The following is a 22,991-nucleotide window of genomic DNA, read 5'->3' as shown; positions in this document are numbered from 1 at the left end:
TTTAAATAAAAGACATACAAAGGAACAACAAAAGGATTTTTTTCAACAGCCTTTATTAATAACTGCCTGCATTTCAGCTCTCAATAGCATATGGCAAACGCTTGAACTCAATGAACCTGCAACAGTCTACTCGCTTAGAGGACTTCGGTCAGTGTTTGACCCATATCTGACCACAATAATAGATGAAAATAGAGCTACTGAAATGGCCCGTAACCATGACAACCAGTGTCATCTGGCAGCATCCACGAGAGAAATTGGCTAATAAACAGTTTTATTTAAAGCACCACCCACATGTGGTGTGCGTCTGAGAGAGATGTTTCCTCTTTTTACAATGCGAACAGCAAAAGATGATGGCAGGGCATTAAATACAGTCTTTCTGTATTTAATGCCCTGCCATCATCTTTTGCTGTTCGTTTTGCTTCATATCTAATAGGCAGCAACTCTAAGGCTTTTGGGGATTTTTGCTAGTCAGGACAACTTTGGAAATAGCGCGTCTGACATCAGTGTTCATTTCATTCGGTTGGTGGGAAGCAGTTTTTCAAATCTATGTCCACTTTGAAAATGTGGTCTTGGTTAAGGTGGTCACTTCGGTATGATTCACAATCAGCATGAAAAGAATATGTACAAATTGTGAACCACTAAAAATGAAATATAATGCATGTTATCTATGTGTTCTCCTGATAATGATAAAATAATGCATTTATCATAGTTGTTTCTCTCTGAATACACTTTGGGTAGAAGCCTACATTCTTCACATCTCTTGCAATGCATCTGTGGCAGACAGGTTCATGACTACAATTCAAGAATGTATTTGTGAAATGTGATATATATACACACACACACACACACACACACACACAGTACGTATACTGGAATCTTATATAATTAGTATAAATGCAGCCTAATATATATCCTGCTGTGTATTATGTCATTAATATTAATCAAGAAAAAGAGTTCTTAATTTAATACATTTTGGTCTCAATTACTTTGTTTAACTTGAGCTTAATTGAGAAATATGATTAAAGAAATATATTAACATTTTCTCAACAAAAATTATTACAATTTAAGTGCAGTCTTTATTTTATTTACGTTGTGTTTAATGGCATATTTGTTTATGCTGTAGTATCAGGAACTGAGGAATTTTAATGTTGGTTTGAGACAACATATAGTTGTGAAAAGTAACCTGTGGGGACAGAGGGAGGGTGTAAATTCAAACTTGGGTTAGTGTGTGTGTGTTTTGTGACTCTGTTAGCCTGTAACTCCATCACAATCACACAGTGGGTGGCAATTTGTGAACACACTATAGTCACTGCCAACTCTGCATACACTCACTCTCATCAGGCCGCTCCATTTACACACACAGCTTCACAAGCGGCTTAAATCAACCAAATGATGACCTCTTTCACAAACAACAGTTTCATTTTCACATCTTTCTCTCTCTGTGTAAAGCCCAAAGTAAACTTCTTTTTTTTTACACAAATGCTAGCATATGCGTACAGTTGAATACGTAAACTTTCAAAGTTTGTACTGTTTGATAGTGTGATATATATTAGCTTAAATGTATATTCCGCTTTCCACTGCAGGGCTGTACAGTTCTGAGAGCGATAAGAAATGGTTACGGTTATACTTCCAATTGACTATGGTTTGACACGACACAATTACAAACTTTTTTTATTATCCACTCGGAATTACCAGCATGGTTGGCCGTCAGTTTCCCTGTAGCTGACCAAGCTTGTTAACCTAGAAATCTAAACGCACCCAGCAAATCTAATCTGCAACATTTTAGTCTAGCAAATCTCAATAGATTTCTGAGCTGTAAAAACAAACTCCTTGTCAGGCCAATCACAATGTGTATCACAATGAGTCAGTGGGCAGGGCTTAACATAATGGCGACAGATTGGCCTGCTACTTATAAAAAAAGAAGCAGGAGAACAACGGTCTTTTGAATCGGCTTTGGTCGCGACTCTGGGAGACTTGGAGTTAAGCTTTTCTCTGAGAAAAGGACAAAGAATGGCACTGAAGTCATTCTTAAAGCTACACTGTGTAACTTTTTTAGTTTATTCTTAGCTAAAAACACTTAGTTGTTTCAAAAATATATGTGCTCATTATTAATGTATATTTACTTCTTTCAAGTAATAAAGTATTCTCATAAGTTTATAATATGCCATTGAAAATCCATACGGGTGAGGGGTTTGAATACTGGTCGCCATGTTGCCCCTCCATCTTGAAAGTAAATTAGCCAAAGAGGGACATACCCGTAAATTCAAACTTCGCCTTTCACGTTTTAACACTCGATGGCACTGTGTCGAATGTGAAGAGGGGGATTGCCGTGTTAATCTTGGACTAAATCGGCCACCGTAGGAGTTAAAACGAAATCAGAATTGAGAGGAACAGAAACTATTTTTCACTGGATGGTCATATACCTCTTCACCACTAGATGTGGGAAAATATCACACACTGTAGCTTTAAGAAGAGAAGATGTTTTCAGAGTTTTGCCGACTGGATACGGCGAAAGTTTAATCTACTAACCGTTTATCCCGCCCCCTCGTGTATGAGAATATGCAAAGATTACAACTGTAAATCTCGCAACCCTATAAATTGTTAATAGAAATAAGGCCAAACTTTGCTAAGTAAATAGCAAACAGAACCTTTGCTTCATGTTCATGCACATGGACAAGTACACATCCACTTCATGGAAAATGACTGATTACTCTGAAAAGCCCCCATTAGATCACTTTGTCTGCACTATTACATCACACAAGCATAAAAAAGGCAATGTTTGATTGCTGTCTCTGCTTCTCAACTCAGCATAGGGTCATCCATCTCGTATTTTGGCATTTTTCTCTATTTTTATACTTAATAGAAGAATCCACTGACGTCAAAGAAGCCTGCGCTTATGGGATAATGAATCCCATAACCCATGACTGTTCTCACATGCTAGTATCTAATATATGCAAATATGTGTTTGTTTTTGTGCAGGTCAAAGGTCATACAGATAGATACTCCTACAGATATTGACACACATCACACATACAGATCCTCTCTCGGAAGAGCAAGAGAGGGAGCAAACTCCATTGAAAGGAATGTGGTAAAGAAATGACACATGGTATCACATGAAGTAAATTAACTTCTCAGATCCACACAGATTGCGCACCTCACAAAACTCATGAGTTATTTATACTTGGCATTGTCACGTTGCACTATTCTCTGAAACAACAGGTGGCAGCACAGAGGAAAAATAACTAAAATAAGTCGCATTAAAGGGATAGTTCACGTTGAAATTAAATTTTGATATGTTTTAGCTTACCTCATGGGCATCTGAGATATAGGAGTATTTGTTTCCCCAGTAGTTTCAATTTTGATTATTTTAGATCAAACCGTTCTTGTCTGTGCCTCACATAATGCAGGTCTATGGTCACCACCTCAAAGAGCATACACAGAGAAGTCCAAATTAAACAATCCCCCATCGTAAGTACACACTGATGGCCTAAGACACGAAACGAGCGGTTTGTGTGAGAAAACGAACAGCATTTATATAGCTTTTACCCCTTTTTCCTCTGTACACCACAGGAAACACGCACGCGCGCCCACGGATCAGTCGGACGTAATGGTGTACAAGAGGTACAAAAGGATATAAATAGTGTTTGTTTTCTCACACAAACTGCTCATTTCGTGTCTTAGGCCATCAGTGTGTACTTACGATGGGGGATTGTTTAATTTGGACTTCTCTGTGTATGCTCTTTGAGGTGGTGACCATAGACCTGCATTATGTGAGGCACAGACAAGAACGGTTTGACCTAAAATGATCAAAACTGAAACTACTGGGGAAACATCTCGGATGCCCATGAGGTAAGCTAAAACATATCAAAATTTAATTTCAAAGTGAACTATCCCTTTAACCAAAAATGGAAAGTAGTTTACCAAACTTTACTTGGCAAATATTGAGCATGACCTACAGGCTTTGTTCAAAATCACCCCCCCATGCCCTTACAAGGGCACTATTTGAGGGGACAGCCATTCAAGCCCATAATGCACTGCAATAACAAGTGTACAACTGACGTACTCTCCACAGTTAGACAATACCCATAATGCCCTGTGTGGCTCGCAGAGTTTAAGATAAATCCAGTTTGCTCAGATTAAAATTACTATTAAACAGAAAACAAAAACTATGCAAAAGCAGTAGCCCTTCCAGCACACTCAGTGTCTGAATTCACTCACTCGTTTTTATTCACTCCTTTAAGTGGACTATATTAGTGGATTAATGTAGTGAATAGTGGGTATATGAGTGTAGAGGGTATATGAGCGATTTCAAACACGGCCCTGCTGTTTTTGTGGCTAGTGACTGATTTCAACAGAGGTTAGTGTTAGCATGAATGCTAAGATAACAGCTCGGCAGTTTAAAGTCAGTATATAAACTGGATGTTACGACTGACTTTACTTCAGTATTATAACATTCACGGGAGAAACAGAATATTGAATGAGAAAAAAATCTGATAAGGGAAAATTGTGCTAAAAAAGTAAATATGGTCAATTCTGACTTCCTTTAGACACAAATATTGGGTAAAATAGTCTTTAAATAATTTGTTTTCCTCCCATCTCATTTGTTTAGGGGCTCCATAGATTTAATATTTTTTATCATTACCTCTTGGTATGGAATTAATTATATATTTATGATTGTGTTTCATATGGTCTCTTGGATGTTTTGTACTGGCCTTTCCTCCAATATACATGAGATACTATCTTAGAATTTATCTAGAAGGTATTATAGAAAACAGTATAATCATGGCCTCTACGTTTTGGTACAACCTTCCAGTCGGGAGCGTGCCAGCGATGGCTTATCACTATTATCACCCTAGAGGACCCAACAAAGTGACAATGGGTATGGCGCACAGCTTCATAGACAAAACATACACACACCAGCACACGGTGTCAATATCTCTGCCAGGTCACTGTGCACATGCTGTCCTTCACATGTGACCCATTTCTGCCTCACACTCACACACACACCACAGAGATGCACTATAGCTCTCTGATGAGCATGGTTTATCCACCCTGCTTACTGTCACAAAGAGCAGAGGTCAACTTTTTCACACTAGCGGAAATCGTTCGTTGACATGAGTGGCCCACATTTGATTCACACCACCATCTGATCTTATAGTTACTCTCAGCACAACTGCATTTATGTGAGGTTGCTCAGGAAAAGTGACATCCTTCTTCTGTCAATCATACTTCTCTACTGCAGTTTACCAAAAAAAAGATGATGCCTGTCACCTGTCAGGAAACAAAGCAAAGTCCCCTTCCGTCATACTCCATTGATCTTCTACTCCATAATAAAAAGCGAGGTTTACACAGATTAACTTATCAGAGCAAGGCTGTCGCTAATAATGTGGAAAGTGGCAACAATTTTAGGGGGCAAAATGAAATGGGAAAACACATACAGTATGTTACATTTATCGTTCCTTGTATATTTGCCGTTAAAAATGCTGTAATATTGACTTAAATTTTATTTATATTAATATAATTTTAATGTAGGGTATATGTAATATGTTGCATTTGGGGGGAGCTGTGTTTCATTGTAGGAGTGAACCCAACTTAACATTGGTAGAGCTTTTGTTTGTTCATAATTATCTATCCCTGTGGAAAGGTAGGAAGTGTTCTCTGTCATCTAATACATTTATTTGATTATTTTGTCCATCCATGTTATATGAAGGCATATATTGATTTTATAGATGTTTACAAATGTGTATGTGCATATATTTTCATTCGATGGGTTTGTGTTTTTGATATTATTTAATGTCCTTTAGATTCCATGCGGTGGAGTATAATTTTCTGATTCCAAGTGATCAAGGGCTATAATTGCGAATTCTAAGTGATCAAGGGCTTCCATTTAAATGCATTTCATGGGTCCCACCAGTGGTGGGCACTCGCGAAACTTACACAATGATGTACATCCACGTAAACGAGACAGAGGGAAGTTAGCAAGGGAAGGGCATAAAAAAGGAAATGCAGACCTGGGCTGCATTCTCCAAAGGCTCATTTGAAGGCCGAATGCGGACAGCCTCCATTGAAGGCTGTCCTAATTTGAAGGCCCCTTTGAATGCAGCCTACAAATGTGGGGCATGAAGGATAGAAGGTGTAGATCCTTTTGCAGCACAACCTATCCCACGATTCATTGCAGGCTAGTGACAACTGGATTTCTTTTAGAGAAAATGCCAGATTACACTTTTAAATGCAAGTACTGGGTTTCCGCTAGGGCTGAACGATATTCTGTTTTAACATCGACATCACGATGTGCGCGTGAACGATAGTCACATCGCCGGAACATGCGATGTGAAGGGTCGTAGCCCACGGTGTATTAAGAGAACGGTAGCACACAGTAAACATGAGTTTGTTGCTGGAGTGACATGCACAGTGATTGGTTCACTGTGCCGCTGCTCACCGTGGCTCACGGCCAAACATTAACTGCTAAAATGCGCAACGAAGAGGATCCGCCGCAACAACAAAAAAGGTTTCGTACCAGAAATCATCTTTTTGGGACTATTTCGGCTATAAAAAGGAGGATGTTGACCAAAAAGAGGTAATTGTATGGAGTGTCAGAAACTTGTGGCCACAAAACAAGAAAACACCACCAATTTGTCTGATCACTTAAAACTTTGAACAGCACCACAAAGATCTTTACGACGAATACAAAGCAGGGCTCGATATTAACGCTTGTCCGGGACAAGTGGATTTTTTGAAGGGACAATTAAAGAGAATTTTACTTGCCTGACGGACAAGAGACTGATTAAAACAAAAAATAACTAGCGAATCACCAAAATGCAAGAATGTTTGTGCATTAGTGTAAATGGCGATCGATAGTGGATGATGATATATAATGAACTGACGATAATAAGGTGCAGCCTCTCAAGGAGAAATTACAACGCTGAATACCATCACGACTGAAAATGACACTGATTTCATGTGACAGTTCCATAAACAACTAATTAACATTCACTTAAAGTCACTTACATTTTAGATGCAATATTAAGTGTTTTTGTTCTATTTCAGCAGTGAAAATCGTTCACAGCAGACCCGTAACACGTCTCAATCACAGCAACAAGCATGAACGATTCAGAGTTTGAATGAATCGTTTAAATGAACGACTCAGTGACTCACTCATTAAGACGGTCACCTGCTGCCACCTATTGGAGGTTTAGTTTCATGTTTGCACATACTTTCCAACATTTATTTATGTCACTTGTAATGAAGCTTGCTTATTAGTGAAATTATTAATATCATGGAATGGTAATTATTGACTTTAGCCTGGATTGATGGCTCTCAATATCGCAATATATATCGCTGGGGGAAAAAATATCGCAATGTAATTTTTTTCCAATATCGTGCAGCCCTAGTTTCAACACTCATACTCAGTATTTAACAATACTAAATTTAAAGTGGTTCAAATGTTGACATCTGTCAGCAACTGTGGCTGAAATGAAGCGCACAACGAATGTACAAAAACTAATCTTTAATCAAGATAGTAGGAAACCACAGGAGAACAGAATAACTCACATGAAAAGCAAACATTGACAATACCAGACATGGAACTAAGGAAAACTCAGGGCTTCGATTCACATGGGAAGCTAATTAAAAGAAACAGTAGCAGGTGTGTAAATCAAATAGTTAACCATAGAAACAAACTAGAGGCGGGAAAATTTGAACACAAGGAAACGGGTACAGGAACTACAACTAAACCAAAACAGAACATACATGTGAAAATATCTTACTAAGATGTGATTTTATAGATGGTTAATTCTCTTTATTATGTACATAAATGGACCAAGGTGAACATATTTAGACATATTTAGACTGTTTTGTTTTCAGACAGTATAATTCGCAAAAAAGGTCCAGTACAAATGTTATTGCTGCTTGTCAATGGCAGCTGTCACAGTTTTTTTTCCGACAAAAGCAATATTCTGTAGGTCAGATCATCCCATTTAACAATGCTCGGTTCGACCTTTATGGACTTTGAAGGCGTGGCATCTGATGTCCGCGTCCTTCGAAGGATGCAGCCTCTGAATTGGGAAACAGCTAGTGAGGGAGTTTATTGGATTCTGCAAAAAAGACGGGTTGTTAAACACCCCAGTCTGCAGGAAGTGCTGATTGACAGTAAGTTCTTACTGGATGCGTCTGTAGACTTATGGTTACAAACTCTCCACCTCCCTCCATTTGTGCTTTAAGTGTGATTTATTGGCCAAAAAAAGAGAAAAAAACTAAAATGCTGATTCTAACTCATATCATAATAACTGATGCCATTATTTACTTTGCGTTCTTTGTGTCTGGTATGGGCAGCATTTGATTTACTATGGCCGCATCAGTATGGAATTCACCTAAAATAGGTTTAAGAGAAATTATAAACCATATGAAATGAGGTCCAAAAAAAAAAGAACAGAGATTAAAGATAAAAGTAAAGCAATATCTCTGAAGAACAGAAATGATCAAAGAACAGGCATACAACAACAAAATAAGGATATAGGAACCAAGACAAAAGCACTTTGCTGAGAGAAATACTTTCTGAGCTCTTCTTAAGAAAAGCTACAGGGCTCAAAGCATTATATAGTCATGGGACCAAGAAATAATAAATGTCATGTTCTCAGTCTTACCTTAAATCGCTTATCCTGAAGGACCTTCTTAATGGCCACCAGTTCTCCTGAGTCACAGAGCTTGGCCTGATAGACCACGCCAAAAGAGCCATTGCCGATGACCTTGGTGTCAGTGTAGCTGACCTCCTGCGGCCGGTCAGGTCCCTGTCCAGGCGTCGCCACCACTGTGGTCACTTTACTGCCATCTTTATCTCCTACAGACAGATAAAAAGAGAGATGGGGTTAGAGACTGTTGTTACAAACAGGCAATAAAAAAGCAGCACAACACAACAATGTCTCAATAGTCACAACTTTCTTGCATCTTCCCAATTAATAATTTAATGATGAGTAAGTAATTTCTCCAATAAAAAAAATGATTATCTGAAATGATGATTTTTTTTTTTTAATCTGAATTAATTCTGATTTTCATGACATTTGGTTCCATTACAAGCTCTAGCATTTCTTAAAAGTAGGATAGGAATTTTTTTTTTTTTTTTTTTTTTATCAAAACTGTTATTTTTGGTTGAAACTCTTCATGTACTAATAGCAATCAATATTAGCAGTGGTCTAAATATTGTAATATCATATGTACATAAACACTCACCTAAAGGATTATTAGGAACACCTGTTCAATTTCTCATTAATGCAATTATCTAAACAACCAATCACATGGCAGTTGCTTCAATGCATTTAGGGGTGTGGTCCTGGTCAAGACAATCTCCTGAACTCCAAACTGAATGTCAGTATGGGAAAGAAAGGTGATTTAAGCAATTTTGAGCATGGCATGGTTGTTGGTGCCAGACGGGCCAGTCTGAGTATTTCACAATCTGCTCAGTTACTGGGATTTTCATGCATAACCATTTCTAGGGTTTACAAAGAATGGTGTGAAAAGGGAAAAACATCCAGTATGCGGTAGTCCTGTGGGCGAAAATGCTTTGTTTATGCTAGAGGTCAAAGGAGAATGGGCCGCAAAGCATTTGTGAAGCCACAACACGCTCAACCTTGAGGCGGATGGGCTACAACAGCAGAAGACCCCACCGGGTACCACTCATCTCCACTACAAATAGGAAAAAGAGGCTACAATTTGCACAAGCTCACCAAAATTGGACAGTTGAAGACTGGAAAAATGTTGCCTGGTCTGATGAGTCTCGATTTCTGTTAAGACATTCAGATGGTAGAGCCAGAATTTGGCATAAAGAGAATGAGAAGATGGATCCATCATGCCTTGTTACCACTGTGCAGGCTGGTGGTGGTGGTGTACTGGTGTGGGAGATGTTTTCTTGGCACACTTTAGGCCCCTTAGTGGCAATTGGGCATTTTTTAAATACCACGGCCTATCTGAACACTGTTTCTGACCATGTCCATTCCATTATGACCACCGTGTACCCATTCTCTGATGGCTACATTCAACTAGGGATGGTGAAAACTAAACATTTTCTTGACCGACCACCAAGCCTCATTAGCTGAATGAAACCGGTTAACCAATTAGTTTAAAATATGCTGCGCTATTTGAAATTACAGCTGCGAGCCGCGTCTGCAATTCCGTAACTCTGTCACATCTCTCTATGATCTCTCTGCCGCTCTCACACACACACACACACACACACACTATCCTGGCGCCGCCGCCTCCCTTCCACTTGCGTCACTTTTTTAAAATCCTCTACAGTGCGTAACATTAGTCCCACAAACGCGGCGCCGAGGAGCTTGTTTGTGATTGACAAACAAATGGTTTCGAAATGGTTTGGGTACAAGGTGAACACGTTGAAAATAAAGGCATTTGTCTAGCGTTAGAAGCTCATTTGAAACATTGCCGCGGCTCGTTTAAGAAAATGACAGCTCCGAAGAGACACTGCTTTAGTTTGAGGTAGAGCTAACAATAATAAAGAAAGATGATGATCAACACCTTATGTGTTACCACTGAAATGTAGATGTAATATATTTCCAAATGTAAGCCCATCTTATGCGGAATGCACGCTTCATGCTGTCGTCTGCCCTGGCTCTAACCTCGAGTGTTATAGCCTGTTTACTTTTTGCAAACCTTGTGAGCCCGCAAATACAAACGCTGTGACCTCGCGCCAAATGTTTTTATTGGTTTATTAAAAAAGAGGTGAGTTATGAAAAGTTGAGTGTGAGGGATTTGTTCTCTCTTTATACAAAAAGATTTTGGAATGAGATGGCTAACTCTAGTAGCATTTAGTCTACTGTCTATAATAGCCTAATTTAGAGATCACCTTTTTTTTAACGGACAACCGACAACTTCGATCGGTTAACGTTGATACCGTCAACCATCGGTCAAACGGTCATCGGTTAACATCCCTACTTCCAACAGGATAGTGAACCATGTCACAAAGCTCGAATCATTTTAAATTGATTTCTTGAACATGACATTGAGTTAGCGTTACTAAAATGGCCACACTGTCACCAGATCTCAACCCAATAGAGCATCTTTGGGATGAGGTGGAACGGGAGCTTCGTGCCCTGGATGTGCATCCAACAAATCTCCATCAACTGCAAGATGCTATCCTATCAATATGGGCCAACATTTCTAAAGAATGCTTTCAGCACCTTGTTGAATCAATGCCACGTAGAATTAAGGCAGTTCTGAAGGCGAAAGGGGGTCAAATATAGTATTAGTATAGTGTTCCTAATAATTCTTTAGGTGAGTGTATCTTATATCTATAATATATCTTCTGTGGAAGTCTTAGGACCAATAAAAATCTTCATCTAATCATTGCATTTGGTCCAAATGCAATGATACAATGTCCTACCTGCGAGTCAACATTTCCAATATGTTGGTCACACGTCATCAGCACGTTCCGTAAGACTATGCAGAGTTGTAGACAGACAGTCACAGAGCGCCACAAACAAACAGCAGCTTTTACAGCTCCTCCTCAACCAAAACGACGAGTTTTTGTGTTCAGGCCATGTCAAAACCGCAATCGCGAGATGGCAACCCATGATGTTCTACCCGGAGCTGTTCACGTCCTTAGACTCGAATTTATGCGTTTCCGTGTCAACAATATCGATGCCAAAATGATCTGCAGCAGTCAGTGCATTCAAAGTATAGTTACTTTCTATGATTTCATGCAATTCCTGGGAATTTAACCCAAGACCATGGCATTGCTACCGCAATTGCTGTACCGCGCTACAGGATACAACATCAAACTTTTCGACGGTGAAATGTACAGTATCAACATAGTAAAAAAAACATCTAAAACATATCCTTGCTGATCAACAAGTCCTTTTGTATTCTTCGATAATCTAGAGCTCTTAACCACTGCGACTGAATCACTGAGTTGAACCAGATCAGGTAAATTCATGAACAATTAATTCACAAAACTTTACCAGTCATAATTCACATTCATTATACTGTGAAGATCTCCTTAGTTGTTCCACAGAAGAACAAAAGGTGTTTGATGACACAACTGACCATTTTGAGTGAACTAAAACAATACTACTGATCTTAAGGGCCAACAGCTCTGTTCTGCAAATTAGGACCACATTGGGACACACTAACAGGCTGGAAAGAAAATCTACCTTGAGCTTATGCATTTTACATTACAGCTCTTGGCAGATGTGTTCTCACCAAAGCAGCATAAAAGAAAGTGCACATTTGGCGCTGGAGAGGATTACTTCAGCAGGTGACTCAGGATGAAAGTCGATTATATTGCTTACAATGCAAACATAGCATGTGAAATATAATCCTCAACCTGATGTGGAGAAGTTTTTAGAGTGACTATACTTTCTTTCAGAGCTGTGAGAGGAAATAAACCAGAGAAATGAGTGAACACAATGCCACTTGTTTATTAGGGGCAGATTTAACTATGGATTACTTTCTACTATATAATTAGGACTCAGCTGTATATACAGCAATGCGGCAACACATTCTGCCATATAAAATATGTCATTCCTATTATTAAAATGAATTACAAAAATTACTCATACCATGATGAAATGTAGGCCCCAAGGACCGAATCAAATCACGCGAGTGTGATTGAGGGACCTGGTCTGGTATTAGTAGATGGTTGTGACTACTTGGATTAGCTTCTTAGAGACTAGAGTTCAAAGTCTCCATTAACTTTGTTAAAGGTTAACTGCATAGATTGTCTTGTGCCTTTTCGACCCCCTCATATACCCACAGGAGATTCACAAGCCTCAAATAAGGTCTCCAGAGAGCCAGTCAATCCCAGATCTGCAGTTAGGAGCATATTGTGTTGTAGCAGTGAGTTTTAGAATAGAATCAGAATCATGGTCTAGAGTGCAGCTCATGCCACATTCTCCTCCATCACCACCTGAGACTCTGACAGTCAATGCCAACCGTATTGATTTGCCACTAGGACTGGGCAAAAATATTGATTTGCAGATGAACTCAGATCTTTATTTGAGCATTCCAGTTTTGAGCTTTAAAATCCCAAGATTGATTTTTTTTTTTATCCGTGTCTTTTTTTAGTAGATTCTCATTAATCATTATTTGAATCATGCCTCTCAATCTGCAGATGCTGCTGAGTCAGTGCATCCTGACCCCCGGCCACTGCACAAAGCTCTAAGATCTCAATTCTGTGAATGTCAGCTTGTGTCAATAAAAATAAAAGCATCATGTTCACTGAAAACACTTAATAATACACTCACATAAAGGATTATTAGGAACACCTGTTCAATTTCTCATTAATGCAATTAACTAATCAACCAATCACATGGCAGTTGCTTCAATGCATTTAGGGGTGTGGTCCTGGTCAAGGTAATCTCCTGAACTCCAAACTGAATGTCAGAATGGGAAAGAAAGTGGATTTAAGCAATTTTGAGCGTGGCATGGTTGTTGGTGCCAGACAGGCCGGTCTGAGTATTCCACAACCTGCTCAGTTACTGGGATTTTAACACACAAGTCACAACCATTTCTAGGGTTTACAAAGAATGGTGTGAAAAGGGAAAAACATCCAGTATGCGGCAGTCCTGTGGGTGAAAATGCATTGTTTATGCTAGAGGTCAAAGGAGAATGGGCCGACTGATTCAAGCTGATAGAAGAGCAACTTTGACTGAAATAACCACTCGCTATAACGAGGTATGCAGCAAAGCATTTGTGAAGCCAATTTCTGATTTCTCGATTTCTGTTGAGGCATTCAGATGGTAGTCAGAATTTGGCGTTTCAGAATGAGAACATCAATTGCAAGATGCTATCCTATCAATATGGGCCAAAATTTCTAAAGAATGCTTTCAGCACCGTGTTGAATAAATGCCACGTAGAATTAAGGCAGTTTTGAAGGCGAAAGGGGGTCAAACACAGTATTAGTATGGTGTTCCTAATAATCCTTTAGGTGAATGTATATCCACTATGTTTAAAAGTCTTTAAAGTCTCATATGTTTACCATGGCTGCATTTACTTGCTAAAAATACAGTAAGAACTCTAATAATTTGAAATATTATTACAATTTAAAATAGAAATATACATTACTCCAGTCTTTTAGCCTGAAGAGCCAGACCCACATCAAGATGTTTGGTCTGGAAACTCACCATTGACAGGGCTCAATCCGAGGGGCGGGATAAATGCAGGCATGTGATTGGCTAAGGACAAAAAAGCAGGAAAATATACCATATTTTATAATATAGACCAACCCCACCCCCGCCGCGCCGCGCCGAACAAACTGGTGATGGATCAATCCGGACAGTAAAGCAGGACCCATAACAACTTATTTGAACAAAAAAATACATTTTATTGTAATAACTTTTTTGTACAGTATGAAAAATAACTAATTATTTGGTGGATGCATTTTTACCCAATTTTAATAGCTAAATGTGCAGCATGCACATTTTCATGTCAAAAGAAGGCCTCAATTTTTCTAAGACTCTTTAGCCTTTGTAGAAAGCTTTTTTAGAGCCTCTACACGTTTCTTTTGGAATTTGCGCCTGGCATGATAAATTAATCTATAATGACGAAATGGGGGTGCAATTCACATTTATTCCACAAGGTGGCGATGTCTGATACACAATGATGAAGTGACGTTTCACTCATAGTTACCTCTGACAGAAAACGAAACAATAATTATAATCTGCAAAACTTAAAATGACTCAGTGATTTACTTCAGAGAGCAAGTACTAAACACAATCATATGTTAGTGTCACTGTCTCTTGATGATGGATGTGGTCAAGAAGCTGTCAGTGATCAAAATATTGATTTTGAAGACGTTGAAAATGAGTTTGGAGAATATGCTGGAGATCGCGAATATGAGGCAGATGCTGAATCTACTGGTAAACTCTGACGAGGAAATATGATGATGGTATTAAACATCTGCTCAAACTGAACCCTTCCAAGCTCCAAAAGGTAACGAAATACGTTTTATTTTATTCTTCTGTAGCTGTTACTCTAACATCAGGAGTTGTATATATTATCGCGACAGGTAGAGGTCTAACGTTATCCATGTTAAATATAGAACCGGGTCCCCAATATGTAAGAATGTTTGGCGAAACAGTCATGCATTTAAGGGTTAAGCTATGGAATGGCTTCAGATGACTTTGTCACCCAAACTGACGTGAAAAAAGCGGGGGGCGCCGAAAAGCGCGCTGTTTGCATATATAGCTAGTGCTAGCAAAATACAAGTAATGTTAGCTGTCAAGTTAATGTTAAATGCAGCTTAAACATCCTGCCATAGTGGAAAATCAATCAAAATCGATCATCTAATCAATCGACAACAAAGTCAAATTAGTAACTTATAGGTTATATATAGACACAAGCAATAGTATACCCAGATCATCCGATCCGGTGATGTTCTTGTCACGATACAGTCCTTGTTGCCCATCCCGCGATCGTGGTTTCGACCCGGGTTACCATGGTGACGGCTGTGAGATGACGGTCAACCCACCAATCCCCCCCCCCCCCCGCCCCCGCCATTTTTTTTTTTTTTACAGATCTGCATGATTTACGTAGGTCACATTTTCAGGTCGGAAAATCCGGAATTCCGGATTAATCCGGAAAAATCACATCCCTGTAAATGGTTGCCTTTCAAACTCCCTCTGCACGCGATAGGAGAGCGCTACAACCAACCAGAGCAACGAAGAAGGAGAGCTAGTAGATTAAACTTTGTATCCGGTCGTCAAAACTCTGAACACATCTTCCCTTTTTAAGAATGACTTCAGTGCCGTTCTTTGTTCTTTTCTCAGAGAAAAGCTTAACTCCAAGTCTTCCAGAGTCGCAGTCAGAGCTGATTCGAAATACCGCCGTTCGTCAGCTTCTGTGTTTACTAGAAGCACGCAAGCGCAACTCTGCCTTCACTATGTTAAACCCCGCCCACCAACTCTATACACGATGTGATTGGCCCGACCAGAGTTTGGCGTTTACAGCTCAGAAGTGTATTGAGAGTTGCTAGATGACACTCCCGGCAGATTAAATTTGCTGCCAGTAGGCTGCGTCTAGATTTCTAGGCTAGCAGTCTTTATTGTCACATGAGCCTTCAGAAATCATTCTAAATCTGCGTTTCTACCGCAGAAACTTTCCCAAGGAACTAGGGACTTTGGAGTGGTACTCGGTGCGTTTCGACTGCAGGAACCAGGGTCTAAATGAAGTTTAACCCAGCGCATCATTTTTAACTATTTTTAAAAGTCTGTTGTAGATGCAGTGCATGCAGTAAGAGTTGATTGATTTTCAAATCAACAATGGAGTTTTAAAAATATGACAGATGGGCCTACGGTTCAGGCTTTATAAAATTTATTTGCAACGGATGAAATCCTACAGAACACGGACTAATCTTCACGGTACATTGGGCCGCAATGGAAATGAGACAGTAGCAGGTCGGTCTGTCTGTCTGTCTGACTAACTGACTGGCATTTGTTTGTCAGTTTAGCTTTATTTTAGATTGATTGGTTGAAGGATATCCAAATGCGTACAGTTATTCGAATAATGCCAGTTGATTAGCCCCTTGTGCAGTAGAAAATACACTGCAGACTAATGTTCAATCTAAAATTAAGCTTGGTCTGGCGATAACCAGACAAGCTTTATTTGAGAGGACAAATGAAAAAAGCAACAGGAAGGTTGAAGGAGTAAGAAAGGGAACAGGAAAAAGGTTATGAACCAGGCTGGAGTTTAACCATGATCATTACAAATCCAACAGATCTTCATATGTCAGGAGCAACAGACTACCCTCTGCGCCGCACCTCTGATGGAACCATCGAGTTTTAATGTGTGAATCAACCTTAAATTAAATACACACTTATAGAAGTCAACATGAACCGTCTTTGCAAATCATTTTACCTCCAAATGAAACTGGATATTTATTGACAGGTCTTTTTATTAAAAATAACAGGGTTTTTTCTTTGAGGCTGCCTTTTATTATTTTCTCTATTATTTTCTCAAGTGGTACAAAGAAAATGTTTTACGTTTCTGTGCATAGCCAATAACCTGTAACAGTTACAATGAATTTAAAATTAAGTGAACCTGGACTGTGTTTGCAGTTGTGTGATTATGAACTGAAATTAACTTAAATTTTCCAAATTTATCCATATAGAGGATAGCTTATATTCAGAATCGAACCAGGAAATCAGCACTGATACATTTTCCCTCTATCTCCATGGCAACTGAGACGTCTCTGAGCCTGAGAGATGTTGTGGCCCACTTGCTAAAGACTCACCCACTCATCTGCACGGATACACACTTGCATGCGGAGAGAGTGTGTCAAGGGTGACATTCACACACTCCAAAAATAAAACCATTAAAAGGCAACTGAGCGAATGCCAGCACAAGCGAGAATTAAGATCTGCTGGAATGTCTAACATAGAATAAAAGATCTGGGAGTATGACGATCATCATTACAATGCAAAACAATTTGCATGTCATCTATTCAACTTTCTGACGTTATGTGTTTGCTACAGCCGAATGGGATCTCAGGACAAACATGTCGTCAAACTGGTTCATGGGGCTTTCCTTTATTCAGGACAAGAAACTACCTCAAATATCCATTCCTCTGTTTGAGTACAGCGGAAACTAGGTTCACTGTGCATAGCAATCCACAATTCAGTCAGCTATTTGACACGCCAATACTTGTTACTCCTGTTAAAGGGAGGACTTAAATTTCTTTAATTTTAGAGTTATCATGCAGGTCATCGAAGATTTCTCTAATGGAACAAGAAAAAAGGCACTAAGAACTAAGATTAATCATATTAGAATGATTTCTGGAGGATCATGTGACACTGAAGACTGGAGAAAGAATGCTGAAAATAAAGATTGACCGTCCCAGGAATAAATGACATTTCAAATCATAATAAAATGGAAAAGTTATTTTAAATTGTAATCACAATTCACAGTGTTAGTATTTTACTGTATTTATAACAAATAACTGCAGCCTCTGTGAGCAGAACAGAAAAAAAGGGAAAAAAATAATCACTCCAAACTTTTTACTGGTAGTATTGGCAAAATCTATGTGAATTAGTATTTTATTTTATTTTGCTCAGTTGGTCAATTAAAGGTGCAGTGTGTAGACGGGCTGAACGATATTCTGTTTTAACATCGACATCGCAATGTGACTATCGCTCACGCGCACATCGCCGGCACATGCGATGTGAAGGGTCGTAGCCCATGGTGTATTAAGAGAACGGTAGCACACAGTAAACACGAGTTTGTTGCTGGAGTGACATGCACGTTCCGCGAGCCTGCGCAGTGATTGGTTCGCTGCGCCGCTGCTCACCGCTCACGGCCAAACAATCACTGGCACTGCTAAAATGCGCAACGAAGAGGAACTGACCGCCGTTTGGTACCAGAAATCATCTTTTTGGGACTATTTCGACAACAAAAAAGAGGATGGTGACCAAAAAGAGGTACTTTGCATGGAGTGTCTTGTGGCCACAAAACAAGAAAACGCCACCTATTTGTCTGATCACTTAAAACGGCACCACAAAGATCTTTACGACGAATAAAAGGCAGGGCTCGACATTAACGCTTGTAACAAGTGGATTTTTTGAAGGGACAAGAGTAAGAGAATTTTACTTGCCTGACGGCCTAATTAAAACAAAAAATAACTAGAGAATCACCAAAATGCAAGAATGTATTTTGAATGTATAATGAAGTGGCGATCGATATTGGATAATAACATAAATATAATGAACTGACGATAAGGTCGCGCCGTTGACGCTTGTGCAGCCTCTCGAGGAGAAATTACAACACTAGAGCGTTTTAATAAATAACCTACCATCACGACTGAAAATGACACTGATTTCATATGACAGTTTCGATAAACAACTAATTAACATTCACTTAAAGTCACTTACATTTTAGATGCAATATTAAGTGTTTTTGTTCTATTTCAGCAGTGAAAATCGTTCACAGCAGACCCGTAACACGTCTCAATCACAGCAACAAGCATGAACGATTCAGAGTTTGAATGAATCGTTTGAATGAACGACTCAGTGACTCACTCATTAAGACGGTCACCTGCTGCCATCTACTGGAGGTTTAGTTTCATGTTTACACATACTTTCCAACATTTATTTTTGTCACCTGTAATGAAGCTTGCTAATTACTGAAATTATTAATATCATGGAATGGTAATTATTGACTTTAGCCTCGATTGATGGCTCTCAAAATCGCAATATATATCGTTGGGGGAAAAAATATCGCAACGTAATTTCTTTCCAATATCGTGCAGCCCTAGTATTTATCTGGATCTATTGACAGAAATGCAATATAATATACATAACTATGTTTTCAGTAGGATATAAAGACCTTACATAATGTAACCGTATGTTTTTATTACCTTAGAATGAGCCATTTCTATCTGCAAACACCAAGGGCCCCATTACATTAAAATCACCATTTTGCTCCATGTTTCTACAGTAGCCCTAAACGGACAAACTTGTCTACAGAGTGCTAGTCACTCCCTGCTCTCCCACGAAGATGACATTTTTGTCCTGTGTTGGTCACCAAAGCTTCTCTATGACTGATTGCAATTCACAACCTCACTGCTAGATGCCGCTAAAATTCAAACACATGCACCTTGCATATTTTGTATGCAAATATAAAGCTACACTATGTGACTTTTCTGTTCACTAGAAGGTGTCTATTCAAAACAAAGGCGTAGTTTGATGACGCCAAGTTTGAGAGCAGAATCTTGGGACATGTGGTCTTCACCTCACAGCCGGAGGAAAAGAATCGGGATAGGACTCGGGCAGAAATCATGTTCATGAATGTGATTATTAACGTTACTGTAGTATGAAGCGGAGCAGGAGCGAGTGTTGAGGGAGCTGAGCAAGGCTGCAGGAGCGACTGTTACGCAAACACACGGGTCATGAGCAGCGGGACTTTTTATTATTGCGGGACAGTCACAGGACGCCATTTCTGCTTTTCCGGTCATGAGTATGAGGTAACGCAGCTCTGTTTATCACATTAGATACATTTGAGTGTGTTGAAAATGATGTTATGACGTTACTCTGTGCGTTCGCTCAGCGGCTGCTGTGACACTTATTCACACTGGTAAGAGTAAAGCGCTTCTGCAGAATAAAACCAGAAACCGAGGGTAACGCCGATATGACACGCAACAGACAGGCGACTCCCTCGGACGTCCCGGTTCCTTGGTTAAAATAGCAGTTCTCCACAATTTGCAAATAGTTGGAAACATTGGGATATTTTAAGAACTCAACTGAACAAAATATATAACACTGGCCTCCTGGTGGTTTTTGGAAATTTTACTGCAAAAATACTACATAGTGCACCTTTAAGGCTGGACATGTAATAATGTGATTAACTTAAAATAACACACGTTCAAATAGTTACATGCTAAATGAGTACATGCAAATAAAACAAACCACAAAATACATCAGTATCTCTTCGTTTTCCCCTTTTGGTGACAAATAGTCCCACTAATGCGTTAAACAATCAGTGACTGAAAAGTGATCCGTTCAGCCACTTCTCCTCTCCTGTTTTCCATTGACGTAACTCTTTATCGCTCTTGGCTGTGGTGAGGCATGTTTAGATGTTACCTCAGAGGTTTGTGATGTTCAGAGAGCTAGAGAAGTGAAACTAAAGGACACACAATGAAAGGAGGGCCCTATCGAGAGTGAACATGGACACGCACCCAGAAATCAATGCACATGTGCACACATACTAGATTACAAACCCACAGAAGGGCAAGAATTTAATGTGTAAGACGAACTGCAGCTGATTTATTCCTGCTGTTGCTCTTTGTGCTGTGACCCGTGTCTTGACCTGTGTTCACAGAGAGAATCATATAGCACTTTCATGTCAATCTCAACCCGAGTCCAAATACTTTATCAAGCAGTCTATTTGATCACTTTATCCAGCACACCATACAAAGCCAGGGAAGTCATCTGTAGAAGATTTAAAAAAAACAAGAACCACAACTCCATGGCCACAGTTTTTCAATTCATCCCCTTAGTTTATAAACCATACTCACGGATTCTTAAATTGTTCCCTTGGTTTAACAAATCGCACATAGGGATTAATAAACTACGAATTTCCAAACTGTGTGGTCAGATTTGTAAATCGTTTTGCTTTTTCAATCCGGCCACAAATCTGTTAGTAGAGTTTGCAGAACTGTGGGAACACCTTGTGAAAACGTGAGCACATTATGAATTTCTTCTCCTACAGGTGACTTCCCGCGCTCCGTAACTAGGTCTGTCACGATAACTACTTTTTGTTGGGTGATATACATCGATTAGGCATAACTTTATGACCTAATATTGTTTTGGTCCCCTTTTTGCTGCCAATACAGCCCTAAACCGTCTATGTATAGGCTGCAGTTTTGGAGTTGCTCTGACCCAGTCATCTAGCCATCACCCTTGTCAAACTCACTCTAATACTTACACTTTTTATTTTTTCCGCCTTCAAACACATCAACTTTGAGGACAAAATGTTCACGTGTCGCCTAATATATCCCACCCACCAACAGGTGCTGTGATGAAGAGATAATCAGTTTTATTCCCTTCACTTGTCATAATGTTATGCCTGATCTGTGTATTGTCCAAGACATAATTGCAATAAACAATACTTTCAAATGACAATTAACTATAAACAATGAATATCCTAAATAATTACATTAAAAAAATAAAATAAAAAAAACATTTTCTAACAAAAAGTACACAAGTAGAGAAAAGACAGAAGGTACTTTTTATGGTATTTTTTCATCTACAGATTTTCCCGAATTTCTTTTCTCAGTAAACTAAGGGTGCGCACTATTGTTGAAAAACACAAACCCTACTTAAAGGAGCAGTGTGTAGTATTTATGAGGATCTATTGACAGAAATGCAATATATAATATACATAACTGTTTTCAGTGGAGTATAAAGACTGTATGTCGATATTTTGAGGAAATGTGTTTTTGCTTTTTTTGTTTTTGGGCCATATAATTGACATTACGGTCTTTTACCAACATTCTTCTAAACATATTTTTCTATTATATCAAGTATGTCATATAGGTTTGGAACGACATAAGATGATGTAAGTATATAGTGACCAGATTACTCTTGGACATGGAGCAGTTTCAAACCCCTAAGGACAAGAGTGGGACATAAGGTGCTCTGCATTGTCCATTTCTGCTTTGAAATCAAGCCATGCATTACAGCTCTAGATCTATACATCTCTAGTTTTGTTTTTCCAAAGTACAACCACCTTTCTTTTTTATTTTCCTCATCATGCTTAAAAATAGGGGGAAAAAGGAATAAGGTACAAAGACCAGCTGTGAACTACAGAGATTTGATTATAAGGCTTGATCTGAGGCTAGATGTAAAACGAAAAACAAATACCTTAGAAATACCTTAACCTTTTTTATTTTAAAGCTTATCGCCTATTTGCTTTAGTGTTTGTGTAATCTCACAGAAAATTCGAAGTTTACTTCATCAGGTGAATTTACCTTTACCATTTCATTAATGCGAGACAAGAAAAGGATGCGTGTGGAGGCTAAATCTGTGGTTAACGCCACTCAGGCAGTAAAGTGTTTAACCTCAATTCCAGAGAAGAGGAAGGTCACTCAGGCACCTTCAAAAACTTGCTTTAGCACAGGTAGAAATCACTTTATTTCACTCCTACACACTGCATCTAATTCAGCAGATATGTGATGACGATTTAGCGACAATTTACAATTCATTAATAATCTGCTAGTGTGTAAATTGCCACATTAAAGGGGTGATGAATTGAGAAAACTTTCCCTTGAGCTTTTGATATATAAAAGTTCATGATAATATAAGAATATCCTGTAAGTTTCAGAGCTGAAAACTTCCTTGTTAGTCAAAGAAAAGCTTTTATAGACACCAGCCTCAGCAAACGGTCCTGTGCATTCTACTGTTAGTGCGCGACCAAAAACCGCCTCTACAGCGTGTCTAATTCAGTAGCCCCGCCCACCGACTCATGGAGGGCTCGTGCTAGCTGGTCAACAACAA

At 39.1% G+C, this 22,991-nt stretch overlaps 1 protein-coding gene across 2 annotated transcripts in view; it reads right to left on the bottom strand.

Moving 5' to 3' along the window:
- gsk3ba (glycogen synthase kinase 3 beta, genome duplicate a) overlaps positions 1-22,991 on the bottom strand; it is an 85,308-nt gene that overhangs the window by 37,922 nt on the left and 24,395 nt on the right. For both annotated transcript variants that reach the window (XM_067443396.1, XM_067443397.1), the window contains exon 2: positions 8,643-8,836. In XM_067443396.1, coding sequence (XP_067299497.1) covers positions 8,643-8,836 — 194 coding nt within the window. The remainder of the gene's footprint in view (positions 1-8,642; positions 8,837-22,991) is intronic.

The sequence above is a fragment of the Pseudorasbora parva genome, chromosome 5 (genome assembly GCF_024679245.1).
Source record: "Pseudorasbora parva isolate DD20220531a chromosome 5, ASM2467924v1, whole genome shotgun sequence".
Taxonomy (NCBI): Eukaryota; Metazoa; Chordata; class Actinopteri; order Cypriniformes; family Gobionidae; genus Pseudorasbora; species Pseudorasbora parva.
This window is presented reverse-complemented; position numbering and strand designations above follow the sequence as displayed.